Raw genomic sequence first — 25,598 nt, forward strand, 5'->3', positions numbered from 1 at the left:
CCAATCTTGAAGTCAGTGTCATCCCCAAACATGTACAACCAAGCCTCCAACTTTATGTCTTTAAATCAACACCTCACAAAAAGCAGGTTAGAGTGTGGTGGCAGGAAGAAGTGGGGCCTGGGCATATGGGGGCCTGGGCTGGTGGGAGGAAGGTAAGTATTGTCCCTCCCCCATTGTGATCCTTGTGTTTGTCACACAGACCTACAAATAAGGTCTCACTCCAATTCAAATGTTTTCCAGTTTAGGTTAATATCTATGTAGACTCCCTGGTCTATAGAGCTGGTCTAGTCTATCAAGGTTTAGATAATGAGAAATAAGTGTTACAGAATATTAGCATCGGAGAGATCCTTAGCAGTGACCCACTCAGATGTATCAGTTGCCAGGCTATGATTTCCCCACTTTGTGTGATGACCGTGTACAATCAGGAAGTGATGCATGAAGGGAAGGGCAGTAAGAGTTCTGGATTCCTGGTCCAGATTTTCCTCACTCAGTAACCTTGGCCAAGTCACTTAACCTCATAGCACTTGGGTTTTTTCATCTGAAAAAATGATACTATGAGGTCTCAAAGGTCTTTTCCAGTCCTCAATTTTATACTTATCAAAGTCAGACCACATGAAAATGGACAACATGTATCCCACTTAAGAGGGATTTTAAGTGTCTTCATTCAGGATAAGTACTCTCTTTAAAGATGCTACCTGATAATGTTTGTTTCCCTTAAGAATAAAGTATGTTATATTTAATTTTAAAATAATCTCTAGTTTGTTTTTCAGGTTTAGATAGGACCTCAGACATTTAAAGGATCAAAACTTTGATGTATCTGAAATTCTAGCAAAAATGGACTGTACTATAATGAAAAGTGATGCTATTAAAGAGCATTTACTATTTGACAGTGAAAAATGTATCAATTTATCAGACTTTATAATAATCAGTCAACAGCAGGAGTAACATTCTTGGCATTGACCAGTTTTATTTGTTTTGGAAAGTTTATGTGAGATCTGAGCTTCAAGCAAGATTTCCAAAGTCATTTTTGTCATTGTATTATTTAGCGAAGCCCTATAAGAATAGTGGTTCTCAATGTTTTGGTGATTAATCTCTATAATATCAAGGCATATGTGTTAGAAACCAAAGTCAACTTCAGATGAGCCCTTTCCACTGTCAGAAATCACTGGGATCTGTTTGGAATTGATTTTCACACTGAATAGGTGTAAAGATGCCTGTGATGCATGGATCTTAGGCAGAGCAGGGAAAGGATTCTTTCTGAAGCTCTCTGTAAAAGTTAAATCAAACTTGATGATGATACAAAATATTGATGGATTCCAGAGTTGCAGGTCGTATGTTTTCTTAAACCAGACAATGGTTGAGTAAGACCCCCCTATCTATGACACAGAGATTTGGAGATGGGGAGAATTCTGAGCTTTCTGATGCTATTAACTCTCTCTTTTTCAATTTAGTTGCTCCAACTATCACATTTCTCGAATCTCCAACCTCAGACCACCACTGGTGCATTCCATTCACTGTGAAAGGCAATCCCAAGCCAGCGCTTCAGTGGTTCTATAACGGGGCAATTTTGAATGAGTCCAAATACATCTGTACTAAAATCCATGTTACCAATCATACGGAGTACCACGGCTGCCTCCAGCTGGACAACCCCACTCACATGAACAATGGGGACTACAAGTTGGTAGCCAAGAATGAATATGGGAAGGATGAGAAACAGATTTCTGCTCACTTCATGGGCTGGCCTGGAATCGATGATGGTGAGTACCTGATGTTTTTGCATCTGGAGAGGGCTAGTGTGTATCACTCAACTATTGACAACCTCATGAGTACAATAAACCACTCCCAAACCCAGTGGCTTGAAACAAACATTTCATCTTGCTCATGGGCCTGTAGATCAGCTAGGGGAATTTTGTTGCATGTGTGTTTTTTCTGGGGTGCAGGGTGCAGAAACAGCAGCTACACAGATCTATTTCTTAGGGTAAGTACAAAGTACAAGAGGGCAGCCAAAAAAAAAAAAAAAGCAAGGCTTTATAAGGCTTCCTTTAGGGATTGGCACACAGTTTCTTCAACTTGTATGCCATTGGCCAAAGCAAGTCATAGGGCCAAGGCCAGTCCAGGAGCAGGGCCTCATACTCCTCCCATGGAGGGGATAGGGATGAATAATTTGAACAATATTCTGACAACACACACATTATTTTTCTCTCAAGTGTTATATGAGATTTTGTACCCATAGTGACAAAATACAAGCAAATCTGTGAGCAGGTGAACTGAATTTGGTCGGCTCATGCGCTGTTTGAGATATATTTTCTGACCCTTTAACCAGTTGGGATTCAGAATCCTGCTCCCTCATCTGTGGCTGAGAAACCAGTATTGTGGAATATTTTGCTTACCTGGGCTGACTGAGTTAAGGCATCCGTTAACTGGTATTGGGAGTCCAGTCCATGGTCAGCAGAAGAATTTCAGTGGGAGCCCCAGTAACAGCAGGGACAATATCATGTGTTTACTTGCTCCAGACACTCTTGTTCAGTGAAAGTATTCTTATTTGCTTGATCGTATTGCCCAAATACCTGATACCACTGGGGAGGCTGAGCCATGTGTTTGGCTATTGGGACCTGTTCATGATTAGAATTCCTCACCATAATAGCTCTGAATTAATCAAAGCCACACAAAGCCAGCCTTGCAGAGAGAAGGGAAAATAGAAACTTGGAGGCTGGTGGGGCAGGGGCTGATTGGGCAGCAGGTACTAGTATGGCTCCCAGGACAGCCCCATGGACAAAGGGTGATGGCTGCCAAGCCACCTTCACCAAATGAGAATGCAATAATTCTTGTTACACAATCCATCTTCCTGTTATCCTGGTATTTATTCAGCAGCTTTTTAAATGCACCAGCTTCCTTAGCGTGCTCAAAATGTGATTTGAATTATATAAGTTTGATTTACAAACAGCCTTTCAGGAGCACATAAAACAAGCTATGTTTGGATGCCTTACCCAGACACCCTGGCAGTTGTTGTCTGTTTCATTAAATCTTCCTCTTAATTGAGAGTTTAGTTGCTTGGCTACATTCGCTGTAGTAAATCGCTAGATTACTGTGTTCGTTTTCTTCCTGCACATTTGTGGGGATAACAGCTTTATAGTTAAATCCAGAATCTTTGCTTCTGGGACAATGGTTTTTTGTATGTTTTTAAATGAATGTTTTATTTGTGAATAATTTTAAATCTACAGAAAAGTTACAGAGATGGTACCGAGAGTTCACAGCTACCCCTCACCTGATTTCCCTGTTGCTAACATCTTGCGTTGCTTACTTTTGTCAAAACTAAGAAACTGACATCACATTGGTACATTATTCTCATCTAAACTTAAGGATTTATGTAAATTTCACCAACAACTGGCTTCTGAAACTGTTGGAGGTGAACTTGATTCCAGGTTGAAGGTCTGGCATTTAAAAGTTTTAGAAGTGGTTTGTATGCTTTGATATGAGCACTGTTCTGTCAGTGTAAAGCCAGAAGCTTCTATTTTAGATAGGATTTTTATGTGTGTTTTTTTTTTTTTAACATTTCTGTACAGTACCAATATTTGGTACAGTTTAACTCATCTTATCCATGTGGCCTCATTTTTATCGATAGCTTTTGTTAGTTTCAACTTAGCTAGTGATTGGGAAGAGTGGTTCTTTGGTCTAAGAATAGCTCGAAGTCTCTCAAGTATTCCCTTAAAAGGAAATAATCATTTATTTATCTACAACAAAAATTAAGCCATATTTTTAAAAATATGTTCTTTCCCTTTCTTTTCATTTATTCTTTTTTATCAGATCTTTAAAATAAATGTGGCTTTAGAAAAGACTGATTTTTATTTCACTTTAAGTATTTACTCAAGGCCCCACTATCAGGGAGTAATAAATGAAAGTGGAAATGAAAGAGACTTGGCCCAGGGTGATAGTGGATATATAAATGGCCCGTATGGGCCATAAACCAGTGAGACCAGTTAAGACACTGACCTCACTTGGCTTGTATGGTAGAATCTTTGTGGATATTTATGCGATTTGTAGCCCTAGCCTACAGAGAATGGCTTTTCTTAGAAATGCTTTCTTTCCCTCTTAACTCCCCTGAAAACTAAAGAAAAATTTACAAAGGGAAATATTATATATATGTATATATAATACTATATATATTTAGACCCTGCTGGTCTAAATGTACATTCTACTTAAAGGTCATGTTTGAGTTCATGGTCCTTCAGTATTTCTGTTTTCATCATACAGTAGTTGATCAAGAAGTTCAGCTCTCACAAATCTCCATGATACAAAGTTACAGCTACTCTTCCCCCTAGTTGTTTTGATGAGATCCTTTTGTTCACACTGCGAGTTTCTGGACTTACCAGGAACCAGGCAGTCTGGGATTTCTGTGAAGTCAGTTGCATCACTGTATGAATCCAGAAGAATTAAAACAGCAGCTCTTCCGTCTTTAGTCGCATGTGTTCCTCACTCAGCTCAGAACTCAGATTTCCATGAAATGGTCACCTTGTTTAAGAATTCACTCTCTATTTGGAGATAGAGAAGGAAGCATGTTGACAGAAATTAAAACAGGAATAAAACCAGACAAATTAAAAACACGGTTAAAACATCTGCCTGCAATGCAGGAGACCTGGGTTCGATCCCTGGGTCGGGAAGATCCCCTGGAGAAGGAAATAGCAACCCACTCCAGTATTCTTGCCTGGAGAATCCCATGGACGGAGGAGCTTGGTGGGCTACAGTCCACGGGGTCGCAAAGAGTCGGACACGACTGAGCGACTTCACTTTCACTTTACTTTCAATAATATAAAAATGGGTGAGCATGGAAGAGGATGGCTGAACTTAGTGACAGTCCCAATTGCCTTTCACACCACATGGAGTGGAAATATGGGATGTTGTGGCAGACGCTCTGTTTCCCACTTGGAGCAGAGAGACCCCAAGCCAGCATCAGTCAGGCCAAGAGGGTGCCATCTACAGGTGTGAGGATGTGAGACTGGCAGTAAAGATGCCCATGTGTCTCTCCAGAGTGCTGGAACCTTGCAGAGTCTGACCCCAGCCCCCAGCCCCAGCCAGGCTGTTGTGAGGAGGGACAGGTGTTATCAGGTCTTTAGATGTCAGCAGGGCCCAGGTACCAGTCCAGATCATCACTGGCAACTTGACTTGCAACTAAGAAAAGGAGTCAAGACTTTCTAAACACTACATTGATTATTTCTGATCCCATGCTTGGAACTGAACTCAGCTCTGGTCAGTTTGGAGAAGAAAATGGCAACCCACACCAGTGTTCTTGCCTGGAGAATCCCAGGGACGGGGGAGCCTGGTGGGCTGCCATCTATGGGGATGCACAGAGTTGAACACGACTGAGGTGACTCAGCAGCAGCAGCAGCAGCAGCAGCAGCAACTGGTCAGTTTTGAATTATATTTAAAGTACAACAAGGAGCTTTCTGCTTCAAAATGCATCTGGAGAACAGTGATTTTTATCTTTCTAGCACATGGAAGAACACAGCTGGTGACAGTCAAATTCATTTCACTTCCTCTTGGTTTCCCATAGTCCCTTTACTGTTTAGTCACTTCTTAGTCCACTAGAACAGTTGCACCCTGCTCTTTGTTACACATTAACGGTTGAGTTTTAATTGTTTTTTAATCTTATTTCATTTTTTAAGACACATTTCTGGGGCCCATCTCTAGCAATTCTGATTCTGTGTTTCCAGGGTGAGCCTTGGGCTTTGGCATTTTTCATTTTTGAGATTCCCCAGTGATCCCAGTGTGCAGCCAAAGGTGAGAGTCACTTGTCTGGGATGGAATTCTGACCCAAGCAAGATTTTTCTGCTCATTGTTGAGTAACAGACAATCCTTGGATCACTTGAGGTTACAGATGGGATCTCAACTGTGAAACAGGATGTTGCTTCTGAGTTAGAAATCAACTCTGGACTTGATTTAAGGGTCAGTCTCCTCTCCCCTCTCTGCACAGGTTGGCAGAATGGGGGTGGGGGCTAGAGCTAGCTAATGAGATTTAAGCTTTTGTGCTGCTTGGGTGGAGGAGATGGGCATGGGGATGGAGGGCAGGGAAGTGTACTGGCTGGTGGCTCTGGGCTCTTGGGACCTGGGTTCAGTGTCGATTCACAGCTCATCTTTCCTGGAGAACTTTGGGATTCCTCTCTCTGCAGCCCCCTCTCCTGAAACTTCCATGACAGAAATGCATCCATGTTCTGGCTGCTGAAAGTAGCTCCTCCTTCATATCCAGGAATGCAGCTTTGTACATTGGGGGCTCTCTCTGGCCCTCTAGACTCCCCCACAGACTTTCTTCTGTGCTGCCTCCATCTGGTCCAGTGGAGCCCTCAGGATCCCTTGTCCTGACATTCTGGGTGCACAGATGGGACCACCCAGATGTCAGCTGCATCCCACCACACTTGGCCTGAGCCATCTCTGGGAGAGTCAGCCACCGGTCCTTGAGCCTTTCACCTGCAAAGAACACAGGTCATGTTCTCAAGTGCAGCTGTGGAAGCCCCCTGGTGGGGTGGTGAGGGTGACACTTCTCCCCAGAGAAACTTCTTTATAAGTCTTTCCTTTTTCTCTCCTCTCTGGGACCTTTTGAAATCTCTTCATGAATCAGATATTTCAAAGGACGTGGATTCAATCATTGCTTTTGTGAATTCCACCTTTGGTGCTCACTTCGGTGTTGGTTACTAAGGCAGGAAGAGTCTTGCTTAACATCCTGTTGTACTGGAATTCTAGGATTTTGAACAATTTGTCAGGTCTCTCTGGAGGTTTGAGAAACAGAAAATGCTGGGCTACCTACTGGATGGTGATGAAACATAGCCCTTTTTTCCAATAATAGAAAACATTTCAGTTCAATTCAGTTCAGTCGCTCAGTCGTGTCCGACTCTTTGCGACCCCATGAATCGCAGCATGCCAGGCCTCCCTGTTCATCACCATCTCCCGGAGTTCACTCAGACTCACGTCCATCGAGTCCGTGATGCCATCTAGCCATCTCATCCTCGGTCATCCCCTTCTTCTCCTGCTCCCAATCCCTCCCAGCATCAGAGTTTTTCCCAATGAGTCAACTCTTCGCATGAGGTGGCCAAAGTACTGGAGCTTCAGCTTTAGCATCATTCCTTCCAAAGAAATCCCAGGGTTGATCTCCTTCAGAATGGACTGGTTGGATCTCCTTGCAGTCCAAGGGACTCTCAAGAGTCTTCTCCAACACCACGGTTCAAACGCATCAATTCTTTGGTGCTCAGCCTTCTTCACAGTCCAACACTCACATCCATACATGACCACAGGAAAAACCATAGCCTTGACTTGTCTTACGGCAAAGTAATGTCTCTGCTTTTGAATATGCTATCTAGGTTGGTCATAACTTTTCTTCCAAGGAGTAAGCGTCTTTTAATTTCATGGCTGCAATCACCATCTGCAGTGATTCTGGAGCCCCCCAAAATAAAGTCTGACACTGTTTTCACTGTTTCCCCATCGATTTCCCATGAAGTGATGGGACTGGATGCCATGATCTTCGTTTTCTGAATGTTGAGCTTTAGGCCAACTTTTTTGCTCTCCTCTTTCACTTTCCTCAAGAGGCTTTTTAGCTTCTCTTCACTTTCTGCCATAAGGGTGGTGTCATCTGCATATCTGAGGTTATTGATATTTCTCCCGGCAATCTTGATTCCAGCTGTGTTTCTTCCAGTCCAGCGTTTCTCATGACGTACTCTGCATATAAGTTAAATAAGCAGGGTGACAATATACAGCCTTGACGTATTCCTTTATTTGGAACCCGTCTATTGTTCTATGTCCAGTTCTAACTGTTGCTTCCTGACCTGCATACAGATTTCAAACGATCAAAGCCGGAGAAACACTTGGGCTTTCATGACTGTCTCCTGCTTCTCTTTGTGGTTGTCTCTCTTGGCTTCTAATTCCCAGGGATGTCCCTATACCACTATTAGGCAGGACCTACTCATGAAAGGAAGGAACCCTATTCAGCTGAAAGTGAAAGTGAAAGTGAAGTCGCTCAGTCGTGTCCGACCCTTTGCCACCCGTGAACTGTAGCCCAGCAAGTTCCTCCGTCCATGGGATTCTCCAGGCAAGAATACTGGAGTGGGTTGCCATTTCCTTCTCCAGGGGATCTTCCTGACCCAGGGATCAAACCCAGGTGTCCCACATTGCAGGCAGACGCTTTAACCTCTGCACCACCAGGGAAACCCTATTCAGCTGAAGATATGCAGAAATTGCAGGCAGTACAGAAGTAAGCGCTCCTTTGAATGTTCTCTTTTTGTAGAAGCCTTGAACAGAAAAACTAAGTGGAGTAGGTAGAATCTCAAATATTGTCCTTTTTCCTTTCAGTGAAATAAACTCCTGTCTCTTGTGTTAATCCACATGACTCACTCAGATCTGGTGTTTGAGCTTGGAATTTTAATCATGGTTATCCCACTCTCCCCGTTATTCAAAGGGAAACTTTGCCACAGTGGGAAGGGTTTGAGACTAGGCTCTGATTCGCCTAAGAGTTGTATCTTTCATAACCTCTGTGGCTTTGAGCAGTTTTCTTACCACCTCTGAGTCTAGCTTTCCTTCTCTGTAAAATGTCAGGTCCTGACACTTACAAAAAGGTGATTGTGCAGAGGAATATGTCTGGGCGTGGCCTCAGGGCCCCTCACCTCGCCCAGGGAGGAGCTCAGTGCTGCCCTCTCCTGGGGGAGGGGAAAGAACACGCTGCCGGTGCGCCCATCCTCACCTCCCCAGTGCTCATGCTTTCTGGCCTACGGAAGGAACTGGCTGCCCAGAACGGCTTCATCTCAGCTTGGGCTTTGTCCCCGCCTCTCTGGGGGCTTGGGCTTGCCCAGAGAAGAGGACCCCCAGACTCTATCACTTGACTACAGGAGCTTTCTAGACTTGGCCTTTTTAGGAGAAAACTGAGTCCGTGTTAGGTTCCTCGAGAGGGTGGGTGAATCTAAGCTGCCTCAGGTGTCTAAGCTCTCTCCCTCCACCTTCGCATTTGCAGTGGGACCCAGAGATACGCCTCTAGAGACATCTCTTGCCCTCACCCCCAACATTTTTGCAGTCGTTAGCCAGCCCCCTCAATATTTAGGTCTGCTATTTTCAGATTTACTCTGTTTCACTGAAAAAGTACTATCCTCTATGAACACTGGGGCCTTTTGACTTTGGTCACACTTGCCAAGGAATTACAAATCAGGATTTCTCAACCTTTAATGAGAGATGAGCTCTCCCGGGGATCCTGTTAAATGCGGATTCTGATTCCATGATCTGGAGAAGGGCCTGACAATCTGCATTTCTAATGAGCTCCCAGATGGTGCTGCAAATCCATGGACCACACTTGAGTAGTGAAGGCAGTTCATTTACTCCTTCCCTGCAAACTCTGGCAAGGGCTGGGGCGGGGGCAGTGTGAACACTGGAAGGACTATTCAGGTATTCATTGAGCTTACCTCACTGACTCTCCAAGGGTATTAATCAGGAGTAATGATAAAAACGTGGAGTAGTTGGTGCACAGAGAAGCACTCTGATTGGGTTTACCTAAAAGCAGGATGGCTCAGGGCTTCTGGGATGGCTCGGTGGTAAAGAAACTGCCTGCCTCTGCAGCAGATGCGGCTCGGGTCTGATAACTGGGTCGAGAAGATTCCCTGGAGGAGGAAATGGCAACCCACTCCAGTATTCTTGCTTGGGGAATCCCCTGGTCAGAGGAGCCTGGCGAGCTACAGTCCATGAGGTCAAAAAAGTCGGACATAACTTAGCGACTAAGCAACAACAATAACATGATGACTTAAGGCGGCTTAGGAGAGCAAATAAGTAGAGGTGGTGGTGCAGGCACACACATAGAAAGCAAGGGTTATCTGCAGATTCTCCAAAGATGCTTCTGTATCCTATTTAGCTTATGGGTCAAAAATAAGACTTGTCTAAGAAGAAATTGATCCATTATGTGGCTGTCACTGGAATTCAGTCCCACATGTAGAAAAGTTGTTTCACGAACATGAATGTGTGTGGAGACTGAGTGGAGATTAGAAGTGGAGAGGGTGCCCTTTTAAGCAGAATTCTAAGCAGAAATTCATTGCAGAAAGATTGCTTGTGAGGGCCATGTGGAAGAAACCTGGAGCTTTTGCTAGCATTTTCTGATTAGAAAGCACAAGTTCCAAGAATATTCAAGGTCAGGTATTATTGTAAACATGAACACATTGATTGTTTAAGAGTAGATTCTCTTGTTGAAATCATGACCCGAATGATGAATGCTTTAGGCTTGGAACAAACCTAGCCAGAGTGCTAGATGATAAAATACCCAGATTTTAAAGCTTTCCATTCTTTAGGCGGTACATAAAGAGTGCCTCTATGGCCCACTCATTCAGGAAGAATGTCACAGCTCAAGAATGCTCATTCACACAAGCAGTGGGAGTTAGTGACTTATGCTGCCTCATTTGGGAGCAGTTGTCTCCTATGCAAAATGTGCGTCAGAAGCAAACTATAAATATTGGAAGAGCTTTCCCCACAGCTTTTCATTTGTGCCATTTTATCCAAAGATTCATGACGTCTGGATGAACTAGCGCTCTCTACAGCACTTAGAATTGCCCTCGAACTGGCAGATTTAGATTTGGTGTACTTAGGCCAAAGAATGTAGGGTGAGGAAATTTCTCCAAATGTTATACATTCAGAAAATATAAAGCCCCCCCACCCCCACTACTTATTCTTAAGGCCATTTGTCAAGACCCATGTCTTGTCCTGGGAGTGAAAGGCAGAAAAGTTTTGCCTGCTTTTCTGCCTTAAAAACAGAGAAGGGTATGGTTCTGCTATAGACTCATAATAATCATGATAATTAAGATTTATACTTAAATAGCTCTTTTTGTCTCAAGAGGACTAATGTTAATTAATTACACCTCCTGAAGCTCCTGAGGAGTTGCCAAGCCAATGCTATTATCCTCTTCTGTCAGATGGAACACTCCTTTGTTGTAGAAAAAGGGAAGAGGCTCTCAGTGCTGCAGGCGCAGTAGAGATTCAGCCAGAAAAGGACCCAGATGTCTGAACCAGCGATGTTTTTGGTCCCTGAGTTCTGCCTGCCATTCTGAGAGGGATGGGGAGAAGGCTCTGGAATTCAAAAGGTGGTCTGCCCTGAGTTAGAAAACTCTGTTGACAAAGCAAAGGAAAGTTTATTTGAAAAGAACAAATCTTTTGTTATTCCTTTATCGTATGGAATCCTTTGAAATATTTTTAAAAATCACGCTAAAGAGAGTCTGCAAAGAGAATTGAAAGGAAAGACAAAAAAAAATTCTTTTTAAGCGTTAGAGACGAAAAACCTAAAGGGAAGAAACAGATGTGTCTTCTGGCCTCTATTATTTTTGTCTCTAGAGCAGAATGGAAAGTGAACCCTCTGGTCAGGCTACCTATCTTTCCCCCATTTTTGAAATCCTGCAAATGTGTTTTTCCTTTTACTGTAGTGTTTTGCAGTTAAAAAATCATAAAGATTTACTCATGAAGGTTTATACAAAGTCATAAGATTTACTCATGAGCTATAAATGAGATTAGAAGATAGAAATAAATAGGCCCTCACATTAAGCTATTTAGCATGGACTTAAGAGAATGGTGGACAACGTTGGTTCGATATTGTTGCGGGGGGAAGTGATTCTGTCATCCATGTTTAGAAGCTTAAATGTCCTCAAGGTCCAGCTTTTGGAGGTGCAGACATGGCACGTTGAATACAGAGCTTTGTCAGGAGTGCCTGTGTGGCTGTAATACAATCTTCATGGTTCTTTTTCACTTGGGGTTTTTCAGGCTGCACTCTGGACCTGTTAACTCTCTTCCCATAATTTCTGACAACAGGCCTTAGGTCAGCAACAAGGTACTAGTGAGTGTAGCACCTGGAGGTACTCAACAGACTCTTCAGAAGATAGTGCTTGAACATCAGACAAACAGACCTGGGCACTCATCTTGTTTTGGTTGGGAAAGAGTTGTAGCTTCTACACTGGAGTGAACCGCAGAGGTAGAGAATGGTCTACTGCTTGTTTGGAATGCCCGTGGGTTAAGGGAGTCCCAGGAAGTCCATATTTTATTCTGGAGATTCCCAACACGAAGCTTTAGAGCTTGAGGCCACCTCTGTTGCTCCTGTCTGAGATTTCTTAGTTGATGAGAGCTACTAGTATAGTCTTCAAGAAACCATGCCGTGCCGTTCTCAGTGGCTTCAGTCATGTTCAACTCTTTGCGACCCCATGGACTATAACCCTCCAGGCTCCCCTGTCCATGGGATTTCCCCTGCAAGAATACTGGAGTGGGATGTCATTTCCTCCTTCAGGGGATCTTCCTGATCCAGGCATCAAACCCACACCTCCTGCGTCTCCTGCTTTGGGAGGCAGGTTCTTTACCACTGAACCACTGGGGAAGTCGTCAAGAAACCATGACTCTCTCTCTCTCGGGGACTTTCCCATAGCTCAGATGGTAAAGAATCTTCCTGCAATGCAGGAGACCCTGGTTTGGGGAACCATAACCCTTCTCAAATCTCCACGACAAGTGCATTACTCAAGTGCATTTGTCTTTCTTTTTTTAAATTTATTTATTTTAATTGGAGGCTAATTACTTTACAATATTGTATTGGTTTTGCCATACATCAACATGAATCCGCCACAGGTATACACGTGTTCCCCATCTTGAACCCCCCTCCCACCTCCCTCCATGTACCATCCCTCTGGGTCATCCCAGTGCACCAGCCCCAAGCATCCTATATCCTGCATCAAACCTGGACTGGCTATTTGTTTCTTATATGATATTATACATGTTTCAATGCCATTCTCCCAAATCATCCCACCCTCTCCCTCTCCCACAGAGTCCAAAAGACTGTTCTATACGTCTGTGTCTCTTTTGCTGTCTCACATACGGGGTTATCGTTACCATCTTTCTAAATTCCATATATATGCCATATATTGGTATTTTTCTTTCTGGCTTACTTCGCTCTGTATAATAGGCTCCAGTTTCATCCACCTCATTAGAATTGATTCAAACGTATCCTTTTTAATGGCTGAGTAATACTCCATTGTGTATATGTACCACAGCTTTCTTATCCATTCGTTTGCTGATGGACATCTAGGTTGCTTCCATGTCCTGGCTATTATAAACAGTGCTGCAGTGAACACTGGGGTACACGTGTCTCTTTCAATTCTCTTTTCATTGACTTTTTCCCCTCCTATCCCATGTTTATCTTTTCTCATTCACTTTTTAATACAGATTATCTCCAACAGTGGTTCCTACCTTTAGCACATAATGATACATAGTGAATAAATTTAAACTAAATAAAAGGAACCAGTGAGAAATTAGGCTTTAAAATGGCAGATATCTTCGAATTTTGACCATTGCCAAAAGTCTGAAAAGGAAATGGTGATTTTTTTCCTGTTTCTGCATTTAATATGATGTTAATAGCTACTGTGCTATTAGCATGTAAACATCATTGAAGCTTAGCTTGACTCAGAAGTTGCCAGAAGCAAAATAATATGCTTGTTAAGCTGGGGTCAGCTGGAGTAATGTGACCCTAGCATTTTGTAAAGTCTGGGTCTGTGCATCCTTCCATGTAGCAGATCTTCTAAACCTTTGTATAGGAAGAGACATTTCTTTCTTTTGATGAGCAGGTCCTCATCAGACATAGTACAGTATGATTGGGAGGAAAAAAAAATTGTTCCTCCCACGTTGTCTTTCTGTGAGTTTCATAATCTTGTGCTAAATTTGGCTATTTCTGACAATGAAAGTAAAGTGACAATATTTCTCATGCATCTGGGACAATGAAACAAGGAAAATATAGTGCTTTTCGGAATGTGTAGGCCTGACCTCATGGTTTTGCTGGTGAACTTGGTAGAAAAGCCATGCACTGATATGAATCAAAAGTTTAGAAAAGGACCTGTTTTCCAGGTTCTGAGCTAACCTATTTCCTTTTGATCCCATCCCAAATCCCACTTTCCTGTACCCATTTGCTATATTGAATTGATTCAACATTTTGAATCTTCCTAGGGCTTTGTGTGGAGAAGGCAATGGCAACCTACTCCAGTACTCTTGCCTGGAAGGTCCCGAGGATGGAGGAGCCTGGTAGGCTGCAGTCCATGGGGTCGCTAAGAGTAGGACACTACTGAGCGACTTCCCTTTCACTTTTCACTTTCCTGCATTGGAGAAGGAAATGGCAACCCACTCCAGTGTTCTTGCCTGGAGAATCCCAGGGATGGGGGAGCCTGGTGGGCTGCCGTCTATGGGGCCGTACAGAGTCAGACACAACTGAAGCGACTTAGCAGCAGCAGCAGCAGCAGCGGGGCTTTGTGTGGAGAAGGCAATGGCACCCCACTCCAGTACTCTTGCCTGGAAAATCCCATGGGTGGAGGACCCTGGTAGGTTGCAGTCCATGGGGTCGCGAAGAGTCGGACATAATTGAGCGACTTCACTTTCACTTTTCACTTTCATGCTTTGGAGAAGGAAATGGCAACCCACTCCAGTGTTCTTGCCTGGAGAATCCCAGGGATGGCAGAGCCTGGTGGGCTGTCGTCTATGGGGTTGCACAGAGTCAGACACGACTGAAATGACTTAGCAGCAGCAGCAGCAGCAGGGCTTTGTGTGAGTAATGAGTTTGGGTGTTCCCTTTCTGTGATGAGGCTGAATACACTTGTATATCAGTCATATTCGGTGAAGTTCATTTATGTGTAGTTTAGATAAATCTGGCTCTGAATCCATAGAGCCTCTTTACTTTCTGATGGAATCAGGTGGTGACTGCATGTAGGGTTGTTGAAGGTATGAGAAGAAATCAGAGTGACCGACTCGTCCTAGTTTTAGCACTTCCTATGGCCAGGGAAGGCCCCCATCCTGGACAAACTGCACAGATTTGCTCAAAACTGTCTCGGTTTTAAAACTTAAACTCCTTGGCCTCAGGCCATCTTAGACGGTTGTTTAATTTAGTATGAGTGAGGGTCCACATGCTTCAATCCAAATACTTAAGAAATATAAATCAAGTTAATAACTTGTTAAATTAAAAAAAAAATAAGTTCTATTCTCCTACCTTGGGCTTCCCAGGTGGCACTAGTGGTAAAGAATCCTCCTGCAACATACTAGATGTGGGTTCGATCTCTGGGTTGGGAAGATCCCATGGAGAGGACATGGCAACCCACTCCAGTGTTCTTGCCTGGAGAATCCCGTGGACAGAGGAACCTAGAGGGCTACAGTCCATGGGGTCGCAAAGAGTTGGACACGACTGAAGTGACTTAGTACATTCTATTACCTTGGCAAATATATATTTATAATGACCTGGAAGCCTGGGTTTGCAGGTTGAATTCTCAGACTCTTGGCGTTCCAAGTGGAAGCAGCGTGGTTTCAGTAGAGCTGGTCCCAGTCATGGCCCCTGCCCTGGGCTTCTGGTGATATGGTGAGAGCTGTATGAAGGGGATGGGTGTGCATGTGGACACCTCAGCCCACCTGTCCTGGCTCACACTCACTCCTCACCCATCCTTGGGTTTTATGCCACCTGGAGGCGACAGTTGTAGGGGAGGGGCTTACCAGTCCTAGGAAGTTTGTGCAGGGCCATGGTGAGAAAATTCTGGGCTTTGGAGACCTAGAGTGAGGTCTAGAAGTGAGGAGCAGACTCTAGTGGGCAGATGCCTTGCAGATTCAGATTGTATGTTGAGAGACCAGTGGGACCAGATCAGAATGGGATCTTCTGAGGGATGGGATGGGGAGGGAGGTGGGAGGGGGGTTCAGGATGGGGAACACATGTACACCCATGGCTGATTCATGTCAATGTATGGCAAAAACCACTACAATATTGTAAAGTAATTAGCCTCCAATTAAAATAAATTAAAAACAAAAGAAAAAAAAAGTAACAGATTACTGAGCAGTGCAAAGAATGACTTTCTTTCTTGGGATTATAGAACCTTTTCTTCAGCAGTGGTGGAAAATCCTAACTTTGGGGGGACGTCATTAGGTAGGCCCAAGGACATTGCAAAGAGAAAAGACTTCAGAGGATGGGCAGGTGTCCTGTTAATAACATTCCCAGAGCTTCCATTGAGATATTCCCTTGCTTTATTCCATGAATTCCCCTTCAACCTGCAGGGTCACTTTCAAGAGCCTTCTCAGGAATGTTGTATCAGCTACAAATAATTCTGACAATGTCTATTGATATTCTGTAACTCAAAGCTATTTTGAAATGATGTTTGGGATTATAAAACTCAAAATATAATTGAAAATGACTGGAATGATGACTTTGCATGAATTGATGTAGGGTCATCAGGAGTGGCTGTACAGGTTGTGCACTGCACAATTTCAGGTGATTCCATTAACATTGATGACAGTCTTAATGGTGCCCCCTAGAGTTGTACAAAGCACAGACTGCACAGCAGTATGCAATATCCCTGAATCAAAATGCACAAAGATCGACTTATTTTTTCCCCTGCTAAAATAGGTATCTTCTAGGTGAACTGTATTGAAATTCTGGCTTGAATATTAAGACCACTTTTATTTGGTTCTTCATTTAGATTAATCTTGATTATTTACTAAGAGCTACAAAAACATAAAATAGGCTCAAGTTTCACTGATTTTAAGTATTTTTCTGCTAAGAGTTCAGAAATGAAATGAGAATCAAGTAAATTTTATAGTTTACAAATTTTATGTTTCACACAGTCAGGAAAGACTGAAAGCATAGAAAGTGACTTTGGAAATTCATTTTGTAATTGCTTAAATGTTACATCAAATTTTGATTTTAATTCTAAGCAGGGCTTCATATAGATACTATAGTTTCAATAGTTTTGATTGAAGAATAAGTAGCAAAAATTTTTTGTCACCTGTTCTTGTTAACAGTGATTTTAAAAAGATTAAAAAAATTTTTTTTGCAAATTTTCTTAGAAATGTTTTAAAACAATATTCTGACCATTTTGAGGACTAAAGACATATCAAAAAAAAAAAGGTATACTCTTGAATTTCTTTCTTGACATAACATTTTTTGTAACCTCAGTAGAGAAAGTACATTTATTTTTCTGTGTTATATTAGGGTAATAAAAGGGTTATTCTGTCTTGGAAATGTCCCTCAAGACAAAGTGGAGAGAAAAATTGTACTTCAGGCATTATCATCCAGGCTGGTTAATAATGTGTTTGTGAATACAAATGGACCTTCCAAAACAAAGTTTGAAAGTAAACCCTGAGTCATCAGAGAATAATCAAAGTGGATCAAAAGTGATCTTTTTCTGGAATGAAAATACCAAAATTATAATTAAATTGATCAAGTGTTTAATAGAAACAGCAAAAAAAAAGTGGTCATAGTTCATTGATGCTTGAATTTTTTCTCATTAAAGTGATTTTTCATTTCTGTTTGCCCTTTTCTTTTCCTTTCTGGAATAGAGATGGGAGTTGTGGGCTTGGGAAGAGCAACAGGTTAACATGAAGCAAACCTAGAATTTCAGATTTTATTTACCTATAAAACAATCTATTCAATTTAAAACCTTCAATATGTATTCAGCAAATTTTAGTGGGCTTAGTAATTTTTAAACTTTGAATGCATACTTAACAAGATATCTTTGTTTTGTTTTGCTTTTCAGGTGCAAATCCAAATTATCCTGATGTAATTTATGAAGGTAGCTATCATGTGGTCTGTATTTTGTATTTTTTCAAAATATTTGTCTAAAATGTAATAAATCAACTGAAGAAGAACTTTAAGCTCAATTAAATATACACTTCAAGCATGACTTAGGCCAAAATAATACTTCAAAAATCATTCAGTATTGATGGCTGTTTTCCCTTGATATTTACAATGCCTGTAAATAGTGTTTTCTCTCTCATGCTTGTTCTTGGAAGTAGTAAATCCATTCCGCTGTAACAGACATTTTGTTTCCATAATTGGGAACTAATTACCTGTTTAAAAGCCTTGACTACCAAGAAAAGGGAGGTGTATCAATTTCTGGCTATGACGGTAAACCCAATTCAAAATTATGTTTCTTATATAATGAAAAAGCCTGGCTCAGAGACAGGAACCTCAAAGGCAAGGCACGTTTTAAGGTTGGTGAAACCAGCAACTCAACCATATCATCAGGGATCCAGGTTTGTTTTTCCCCATCTCTGCACCCTCCTGCCCATTGTGCTGGCTTCACTGAACGCTGGTTTCTCTTATGGTCTTAAAATGAGTCATTCACATTGATAGGAGAAAGGGAGGAACTTCTGAAATTGTTCCAGAAGAAGGAGAACTTTCCCAGAGACCTCCATCAAACCCTCCCTGTTTCTGACTCAGGACTCAGTTGGGTCATGGTTCATTTTTGCCTCCAGTATTGAGGGCTGGATTAACCCTTGGTTAAATAGACCCACCCCTGGAGTTTAGATCAGCTTTCCTAGAGGAATAAATTCCCTTGGATAAAATGGGTCTCTCTTAAATGGTAAAGAATCTGCCTGCAAAGCAGGAGACCCGGGTTCAATCCCTGGGTTGGAAGGATCTCCTGGAGAAGGGAATGGATACCCACTCCAATATTCTTGCCTTGAGAATTCCATGGACAGGGAGCTTCAGTCCATGGGGTTGTAAAGAGTCAGACACAACTGAGAAATTAACCCTTTTACTTTTGGAATGTGGAAGGAGAGAACCAAACTGTCCACTGTATTCAGTTCAGTTCAGTCGCTCAGTCGTGTCCGACTCTTTGCGACACCGTGAATTGCAGCACACCAGGCCTCCCTGTCCATAACCAACTCCTGGAGTTCACTCAGACTCACGTCCATCCAGTCGGTGATGCCATCCAGCCATCTCATCCTCTGTCGTCCCCTTCTCCTCCTGTTCAGAGTCCCTCCTAGCATCAGCTTACCAAATATCTCATCTTTCCTTTGCTATTTTAATTGAATTCCAGGGTCATTTTACTAAGTATGAGAACCCTTTTGAAACCACCTTCATGACCAGGAAGCTTCTTTTGCGGAAATGGCAGGCTCAATTTCAAGACTTGGCTTGAAATTTAAAATTGATAAAAAGTTACATTGATCAAAATGTTGCATTTATATATTTATTCTATAAAATAGTATATTCTTTAATTCTGATGCACACCTTGACAAATGTGTATATTTATATTTTCAATGTAAAAATAATTTGCATTTTTAAATATAAAATGATTCTCTCTGTGTTTATGTGTGTATATTTAACTTGAGCTAATTTTATCTAGGGAATTAAATTGTCTTTTCTTGCTTTATACATGTTAAGCCATATTTCCTCCAGGCTGTTGTGGTTTGGGTGATTTTGTGGATGTGATTTGTGTATTTTTATATTTATTTGTTTTGATGTGGCTTAAAGAAAGAGTACGTCAAATTGTATCACAGAGAAATTGTATTGTGATTTTTCCATTTTAAAATTATGTTTTGAACTCCTTTCCAATAATTTTAAGTCTCTAAAAATGTCATCTTTCCATTAGACTCAGATCACACTTTGAATATTTGGCCTAAAATGTTGTTATATTAAACTGTAGATACTTTAATGATTTAATTTTGCATGAGTAGCTGGATATAATATGAAGAGGGAAAATAAGCAAATAAATGATATCTCCTAGTGTTTGAAATATTAATAAGTTCTAATATTTTCAAAATGAAAATGGTAAGAATATAGTTTTACGGTTAAGAATGAAACAGCCACAGATAGAAAATAAATGCTGTTTCTGTTAATTTTCATTCACATTCAAAGGAACACTCTGCTAATAAGAATATAATTTAAATTGGTTGCCTTGAGGCCAGCATGATATTTCTACCAAGGGAAGATTAGCTGGGGCTGGCTTAATGAGGTTGGTTGTTCAGGATGGAAATTGAAGGCACCATATCTACTTAGAATAAAAATACAAACCATTTATAAACAACATTGTCTGCAATAAGTTTACTAAAGCTTTTTATGACTTTTATATATAATATTATTAATAAAGATGTTCCCTACAGAAAAATCACTTATTTCTATCCTGATCCATGTAGGCTAAAATTGATCCAGAGGAGCAGCTACATTTGAGAACTATGAGAACATATCCTCACATTTCTAAGTGTTGTGTTGGTGAAGTTCCCTATACATTAACTCTGCAACTGAAATATTGGCAATTCAGAACTCTTACAAATGTGGACCCAAGTTCACTCTCAGTGCTGAGTCCACATTCTATTTTAAGTGAATAAGTAAGATGTCCAGAAATCAGTGCTGCTGATTTCAAGTCTGATTTCCAGACTCTGTTGCCTTCTTGCCAGTTGACCTTAAGACTAGTAATTACTAGTAATATTTCTGAGCTTTCATTCTTCGGCTGTAAAACTGGTGGTTAGACTCGATTTCCAAAGACTCTTCTAGGCCTATAAATCTATGACTCTTGTATGGTTGATTTTTTTGGTATTTTCATTAAATACTTTATCAAAAAGGAATATATTGATATTATATACAATATTATATAATAAAAACCTTCACGTGCAGAGAAAAATCCTAAACCTGGTTTGGAATTTGACCAACAAAGCAATGCTGTAAAGATCTGAGTTGAATACAGTTTTGACATCACACAGTCTTACAGTGAATTTAAACCAAGGTGGGGAGGTGTCATGTTTCTCCCTAGCCACACTGTCAGTGGTTTGGAAGCTTGTGATTTGTCTTGCTTTGTTCTGGATTCTACTATGGCTCATGTTTGATTGCAGCCTAAAGACAACTTCAACTTCATGCTTCCTTCTTTTCCCCCTTTCTCCAATTTAAGATTACGGAACCGCAGCAAATGACATTGGGGACACCACGAACAAAAGTAATGGAACCCTTCCCACAGGTGTTGTTGATACCGGTCGGGAACACCTCTCGGTGAGCTTACTTGTTTGCTAAATTTGTTCTGAGCATTTTGATTGCTTGAATGCCTGAGGGACCTTCAATGCTAGTCTTTCAACAAAATACTTTCATTTAGATGTAAATATGGTGTTGAAGGGTGGAAGAACTAATAGAAAGACTTAAGAGAAGTTATAAAGGTACTGTGGTCTTCCCTGGTAGCTCAGGTGGTAAAGAATCTGCCTGCAATGCAGGAGACCCAGGTTCAGTCCCTGAGTTGGGAAAGACCTCTGGAGAAGGGAATGGCAACCCATTCCAGTATTTTTGCCTGGACAGTTCCATGGGGTCACAAAGAGTCAGACACGACTGAGCAACTAACACACACATAAAGGTGCTGCATAGCCTCTGACTTATTGCTGATGATTCCTGTTTTAAATATCTGTCCTTTAGGGACTTCCTTGGCAGTCCGGTGGTTAAGACCCTGCACCCTACAGGGGACATGAGTTCCATCCCTGGTCTGAGAACTAAGATACCACGTGTCACTTGGAAGCCAAAAACAAAACAAAAGACAGATACAAACAAATGTTGGCAAGGTTGTGGAAAAATAGAAAGCCTTAGATACTACTGCGGGCATGCGTGTGTGCTTAAGTTGCTCAGTCATATCCGACTCTACGACCGCATGGACTGCCAGGCTCCTCTGTCCACGGAATTCTCCAAGCAAGAATACTGGAGTGGGCTGCTATGCCCTCCTCCAAAAGATCTTCCTGGCTCAGGGATGGAACCTGCAACTCTTGGTCTGCTGCAGACAGGTTCTTTACCACTAACGCCGCCTGGGAAGCCCCTAGATATTGTTAGTGAGAATAAAAAATGGTATGGTAGCTTTCAAAAACTTTAAGTTTCTAAAAAAAAATTGTCCTTTAAAAGAGTATTACTACTTTATCAAGAAACCAGTTTTATCATTCAGTTTTGTTCTTCAGTTGCTCGGTCGTGTCTGACTCCGTGAGCCCATGGACTGCAGCATGCCAGACTTCACTGTCCTTCACTATCTCGTGGAGTCTGCTCAGACTTATGTCCATTGAGTCAATGATGCCATCCAACCATCTCATTCTCTGTCACTCCCTACTCCTCATGCCCTCAATCTTTCCCAGAATTAGGGTCTTTTTCAATGAGTTGGCTCTTTACATCAGGTGGCCAAAGTATTGGAGCTTCAGCTCCAGCATCTGTACTTCCAGTGAATATTTAGGTTTGATTTCCTTTAGGATTGACTGGTTTGATCACCTTGCCATCCAAGGGACTCTCAAGAGTCTTCTCGAGCACCACAGTTTAAAAGCATCACTTCTTCAGCACTCATCCTTCTTTATGGTGCCACTCTCACATCCGTACATGACTACTGGAAAAACCATAGCTTTGACTATATGGACCTTTGTCAGCAAAGTGATGTCTCTGCTTTTTAATATGCTATCTAGGTTTGTCATAGCTTTTCTTTAAAGAAGAAAGCATGTTTTAATTTCATGGTTGCAGTCACCATCTGCAGTGGTTTTGGAGCCCAAGATAATAAAATCTTTTACTGTTTCCAATTTTCTCCCCATCTGCTTGCCATGAAGTGATGGAACTGGATGCCATAATCTTAGTTTTCTGAATGTTACATTTTAAGCCAGCTTTTTTACTCTCCATTTTCACCTTCATCAAGAGGCTCTTTAGTTCTTCACTTTCTGCCATTAAGGTGGTATCATCTGCATACCTAAGGTTATTGATATTTCTTCCAGCAATCTTCATTCCAGCTTGTTATTCATCCAGCCCAGCATCTCATTTAGGGATATGTATAATTATTCTTGTTTCCACACCTTCACACTTGTCTCCTTAAATATCTTAATAAAAATTTCAGTGCCTACAGAGTGTTAGAAATCCAGTAAGTCCTGAAAGGGGCTGGCTATGGGAGGATATAAAAATATGAATGAAATACAGATCTATCCTTTGGTTCTTATACTTAGGTCAGAGACCTGAGATGTGAATACTAGCACCTAAAATGCAAATAGAGGCTGAGCAAGGCAATGGGAGTGGTAGATGTAGAGGGACAGCACCCTGGTCCTTCCTCTTAGGAGAGCGGGAGGAGTCTGTGGGACAGGTTTCACAGCCTGTGATGGATGCATGGAATTTGGACACAGAGGAAAGAAGAGGAAGGGCCTTGTAGGTGTGTGAACAAGAGCCTGCAAACTGGAAACATTCTTGATCGGAAGGCAGGGTGTGTGAAGGATGGTGGTCAGAGGGAAGGCTGGGGAAGTTGGCCATGAAGTCTTGAACCTCAGTGCCAGGTGGCTAGATTTATGGCACAGTGAAGAACATTAAAGGGGGTGTGAGGTCATCTCCCCAGGACTCTGGGGCAGCAGCTCAGGTCAAAACCCAGCAGACTCCTCCAGTCTTTTCTTTTCCTTCCTTGTCATGTGCACCCAGTCAAATATCGTGTGAGCTCTGCCTCCTGGTAAACTTCAAACCCGTCTGTCCACAAACTGTGGCCCTTGGGCCAAGTTCAGCTTTTCTAGTCTGTAGGCTAAGAATAGTTTTAACATTTTAAGTGGTTTGAAAAAAAAAAAAGAAGGATGACATTTTGTGACACATGAACTTTTTATGAAATTCACATGTCAATGTCCATAAATAAAGTTTTATTAGAATAGAATTATGCCTATTTACATACAGTTGTGGCTAATTTTGCACTCAAGGGCATATGGAGTAGTTGCAGCAAAGTCTGTATGGCCTGCAGCGCTGGAAATATTTATCGTTTGGCACTTTGCAGAGAAAGTTTGCCACAATTGCTTGTTCCTGGATGACTGCCCAGCTTCCCACCCTGTCTCCCTCTCCCACTCTTGTGATCTTCCAGCCTTTCTTCATGCATCAGCCTGAGTGACTTTTTTTTTAATAGGTTTTTTTTTTTATTTTATAAGTTTCAGCTGTACTATATTGTAATTTCACATCTGGGTGCACGAAAGAGTGATAGTCCCACCAGCCTAGTTACCATCTGTCACCATACAGTTGACCCTCTTCACTCATTTTGCTCACCCTGACCCCCTTTCTCTTGTGAAAATGAAGTCACTAAGTCCTGTCCAACTCTTTGTGACCCCATAGACTAGCCCGCCAGACTCCTCTGTCCATGGGATTCTCCAGGCAAGAATACTGGAGTGGGTTGCCATTTCCTTCTCTAGGAGATCTTCCTGACCCAGGGATCGAACCCAGGTCTTCCACATTGCAGGCAGATGCTTTAACCTCTGAGCCACCAGGGAAGCCCCTTTCTTTTGGTAATGACTAATCTGATCTCTGTATCTATGAGTTGGTTTCTATTTTGATTGTTTTTTTTTTTTTTTTTTAGATTCTACAGATGGGTGAAATCATATGGTATTTGTCTTTTGTCCGACTTATTTCCATTACTATAGTACCTTCAAGGTCCATCCATATTGTCACAAATGGGAAGATTTCATTGTTTTTAATGGCTGAGTAATATTCCATTGAATAAAACTCAATTCCATTGAGTATTATTCCAATAAATATATATGTATATATTTATATATATAGCACATATCACATCTTCTTATCCATTCATCTGTTGATGGACACTTGGGTTGTCAACACATCTTGTCTATTGTAAATAATGCTGCATTGAACATGTGTGTAGTTGCTAAGTCATGTTTGACTCTTTGCAACCCCACAGACTATAGCCTGCCAGGCTCCCCTGTCCATGGAATTCTCCAGGCAAGAATATTGGAGTGGGTTGCCATTTCCTCCTCTAGGGGATCATCCTGACCCAGGGATTGAACCCACATTTCCTGAATTGGCAGTCAGGTTCTTTATCAGTGAGCCACCAGTGAAGCCCCTAAATCTTGAGTTTGTTTCTATTTTGCATGTGTATTCATTTGTATTGTTTTAGAATTGCACACAAGTGATATCATACAGTATCATACAAGTCTCTTGTCCCCTCTTGGCTGCCCTAAACCCAGTGTGCTGTGGCATGGGGGGGGGTGGGAACAGAACGGTACCTGGTAGATAATGGGATCATTCACGGGAAAGCCATCAATGTTGCTTCCCAGTGGATAGCCATGACTACTGAGCATGGAATGCAATGTATGGGCAGGATTCGTGAGGACGGGAGGCCAGGGACAGAGGGTGGACTAGGTGTTCTTTGAGTTCCCAAAACTAGGTTGGAAAGGAGAGAGGATTATAGTGACCAGACTGCCCTTGTTCTGAAATAGCCGACCTGACAGTGAATCCCAGATATCTGTCCATTGCTGGGAGACAATAAATAGAAGGCACACCCTCTCTGTGCCTAACATTCTTCCCTAGAAATGGTCCATTGAACATATGGGTGCATATATCCTTTTGAATTAGTGTTTCATATTCTGGTATAAATACCCGGAAGTAGAATAACTGGGTCATATGGTACTTCTATTCTTAATTTTTTGAGGAGTCTCCATACTGTTTTACATGGTGGCTGTACCAGTTTGCATCCTCACCACCAGTGTTTGAAATTTTTTTTTCCAATATCCTTGCCAACATTTGTTATTTCTTGCTTTTGAATAATAGCCATTCTAACAGGTGTGAGGTGATATCCTACATGGTTTTGATTTGCATTTCCCTAATAATTAGTGATATTGAACATATTTTCATGTGCTTGTTGGCCATCTGTATGTCTTTGGGAAAAAATGTTTATTCAGATTTTCCATACATTTTTTTAATCTGGTTGTTTGGTTTTCTATTGTTGAGTTGTATGAGTTCTTTATATATTTTGGATATTAACCCCTTATCAGATATATGATTTGTAAATATTTTCTTTCACTCATAGGTTGAATTTTTATTTTGATGACAGTTTCCTTCACTATAAAGGAACTTTTTA

General features: G+C 41.7%; 1 protein-coding gene across 6 annotated transcripts in view; it reads left to right on the forward strand.

Moving 5' to 3' along the window:
* NTRK2 (neurotrophic receptor tyrosine kinase 2) overlaps positions 1-25,598 on the forward strand; it is a 396,903-nt gene that overhangs the window by 68,835 nt on the left and 302,470 nt on the right. For all 6 annotated transcript variants that reach the window (XM_040244768.1, XM_040244728.1, XM_040244738.1 and 3 more), the window contains exons 8-10: positions 1,452-1,757; positions 17,529-17,564; positions 20,661-20,758. In XM_040244768.1, coding sequence (XP_040100702.1) covers positions 1,452-1,757; positions 17,529-17,564; positions 20,661-20,758 — 440 coding nt within the window. The remainder of the gene's footprint in view (positions 1-1,451; positions 1,758-17,528; positions 17,565-20,660; positions 20,759-25,598) is intronic.

This window comes from Oryx dammah, unplaced genomic scaffold, assembly GCF_014754425.2.
Source record: "Oryx dammah isolate SB20612 unplaced genomic scaffold, SCBI_Odam_1.1 HiC_scaffold_1, whole genome shotgun sequence".
NCBI classification, from domain to species: Eukaryota; Metazoa; Chordata; class Mammalia; order Artiodactyla; family Bovidae; genus Oryx; species Oryx dammah.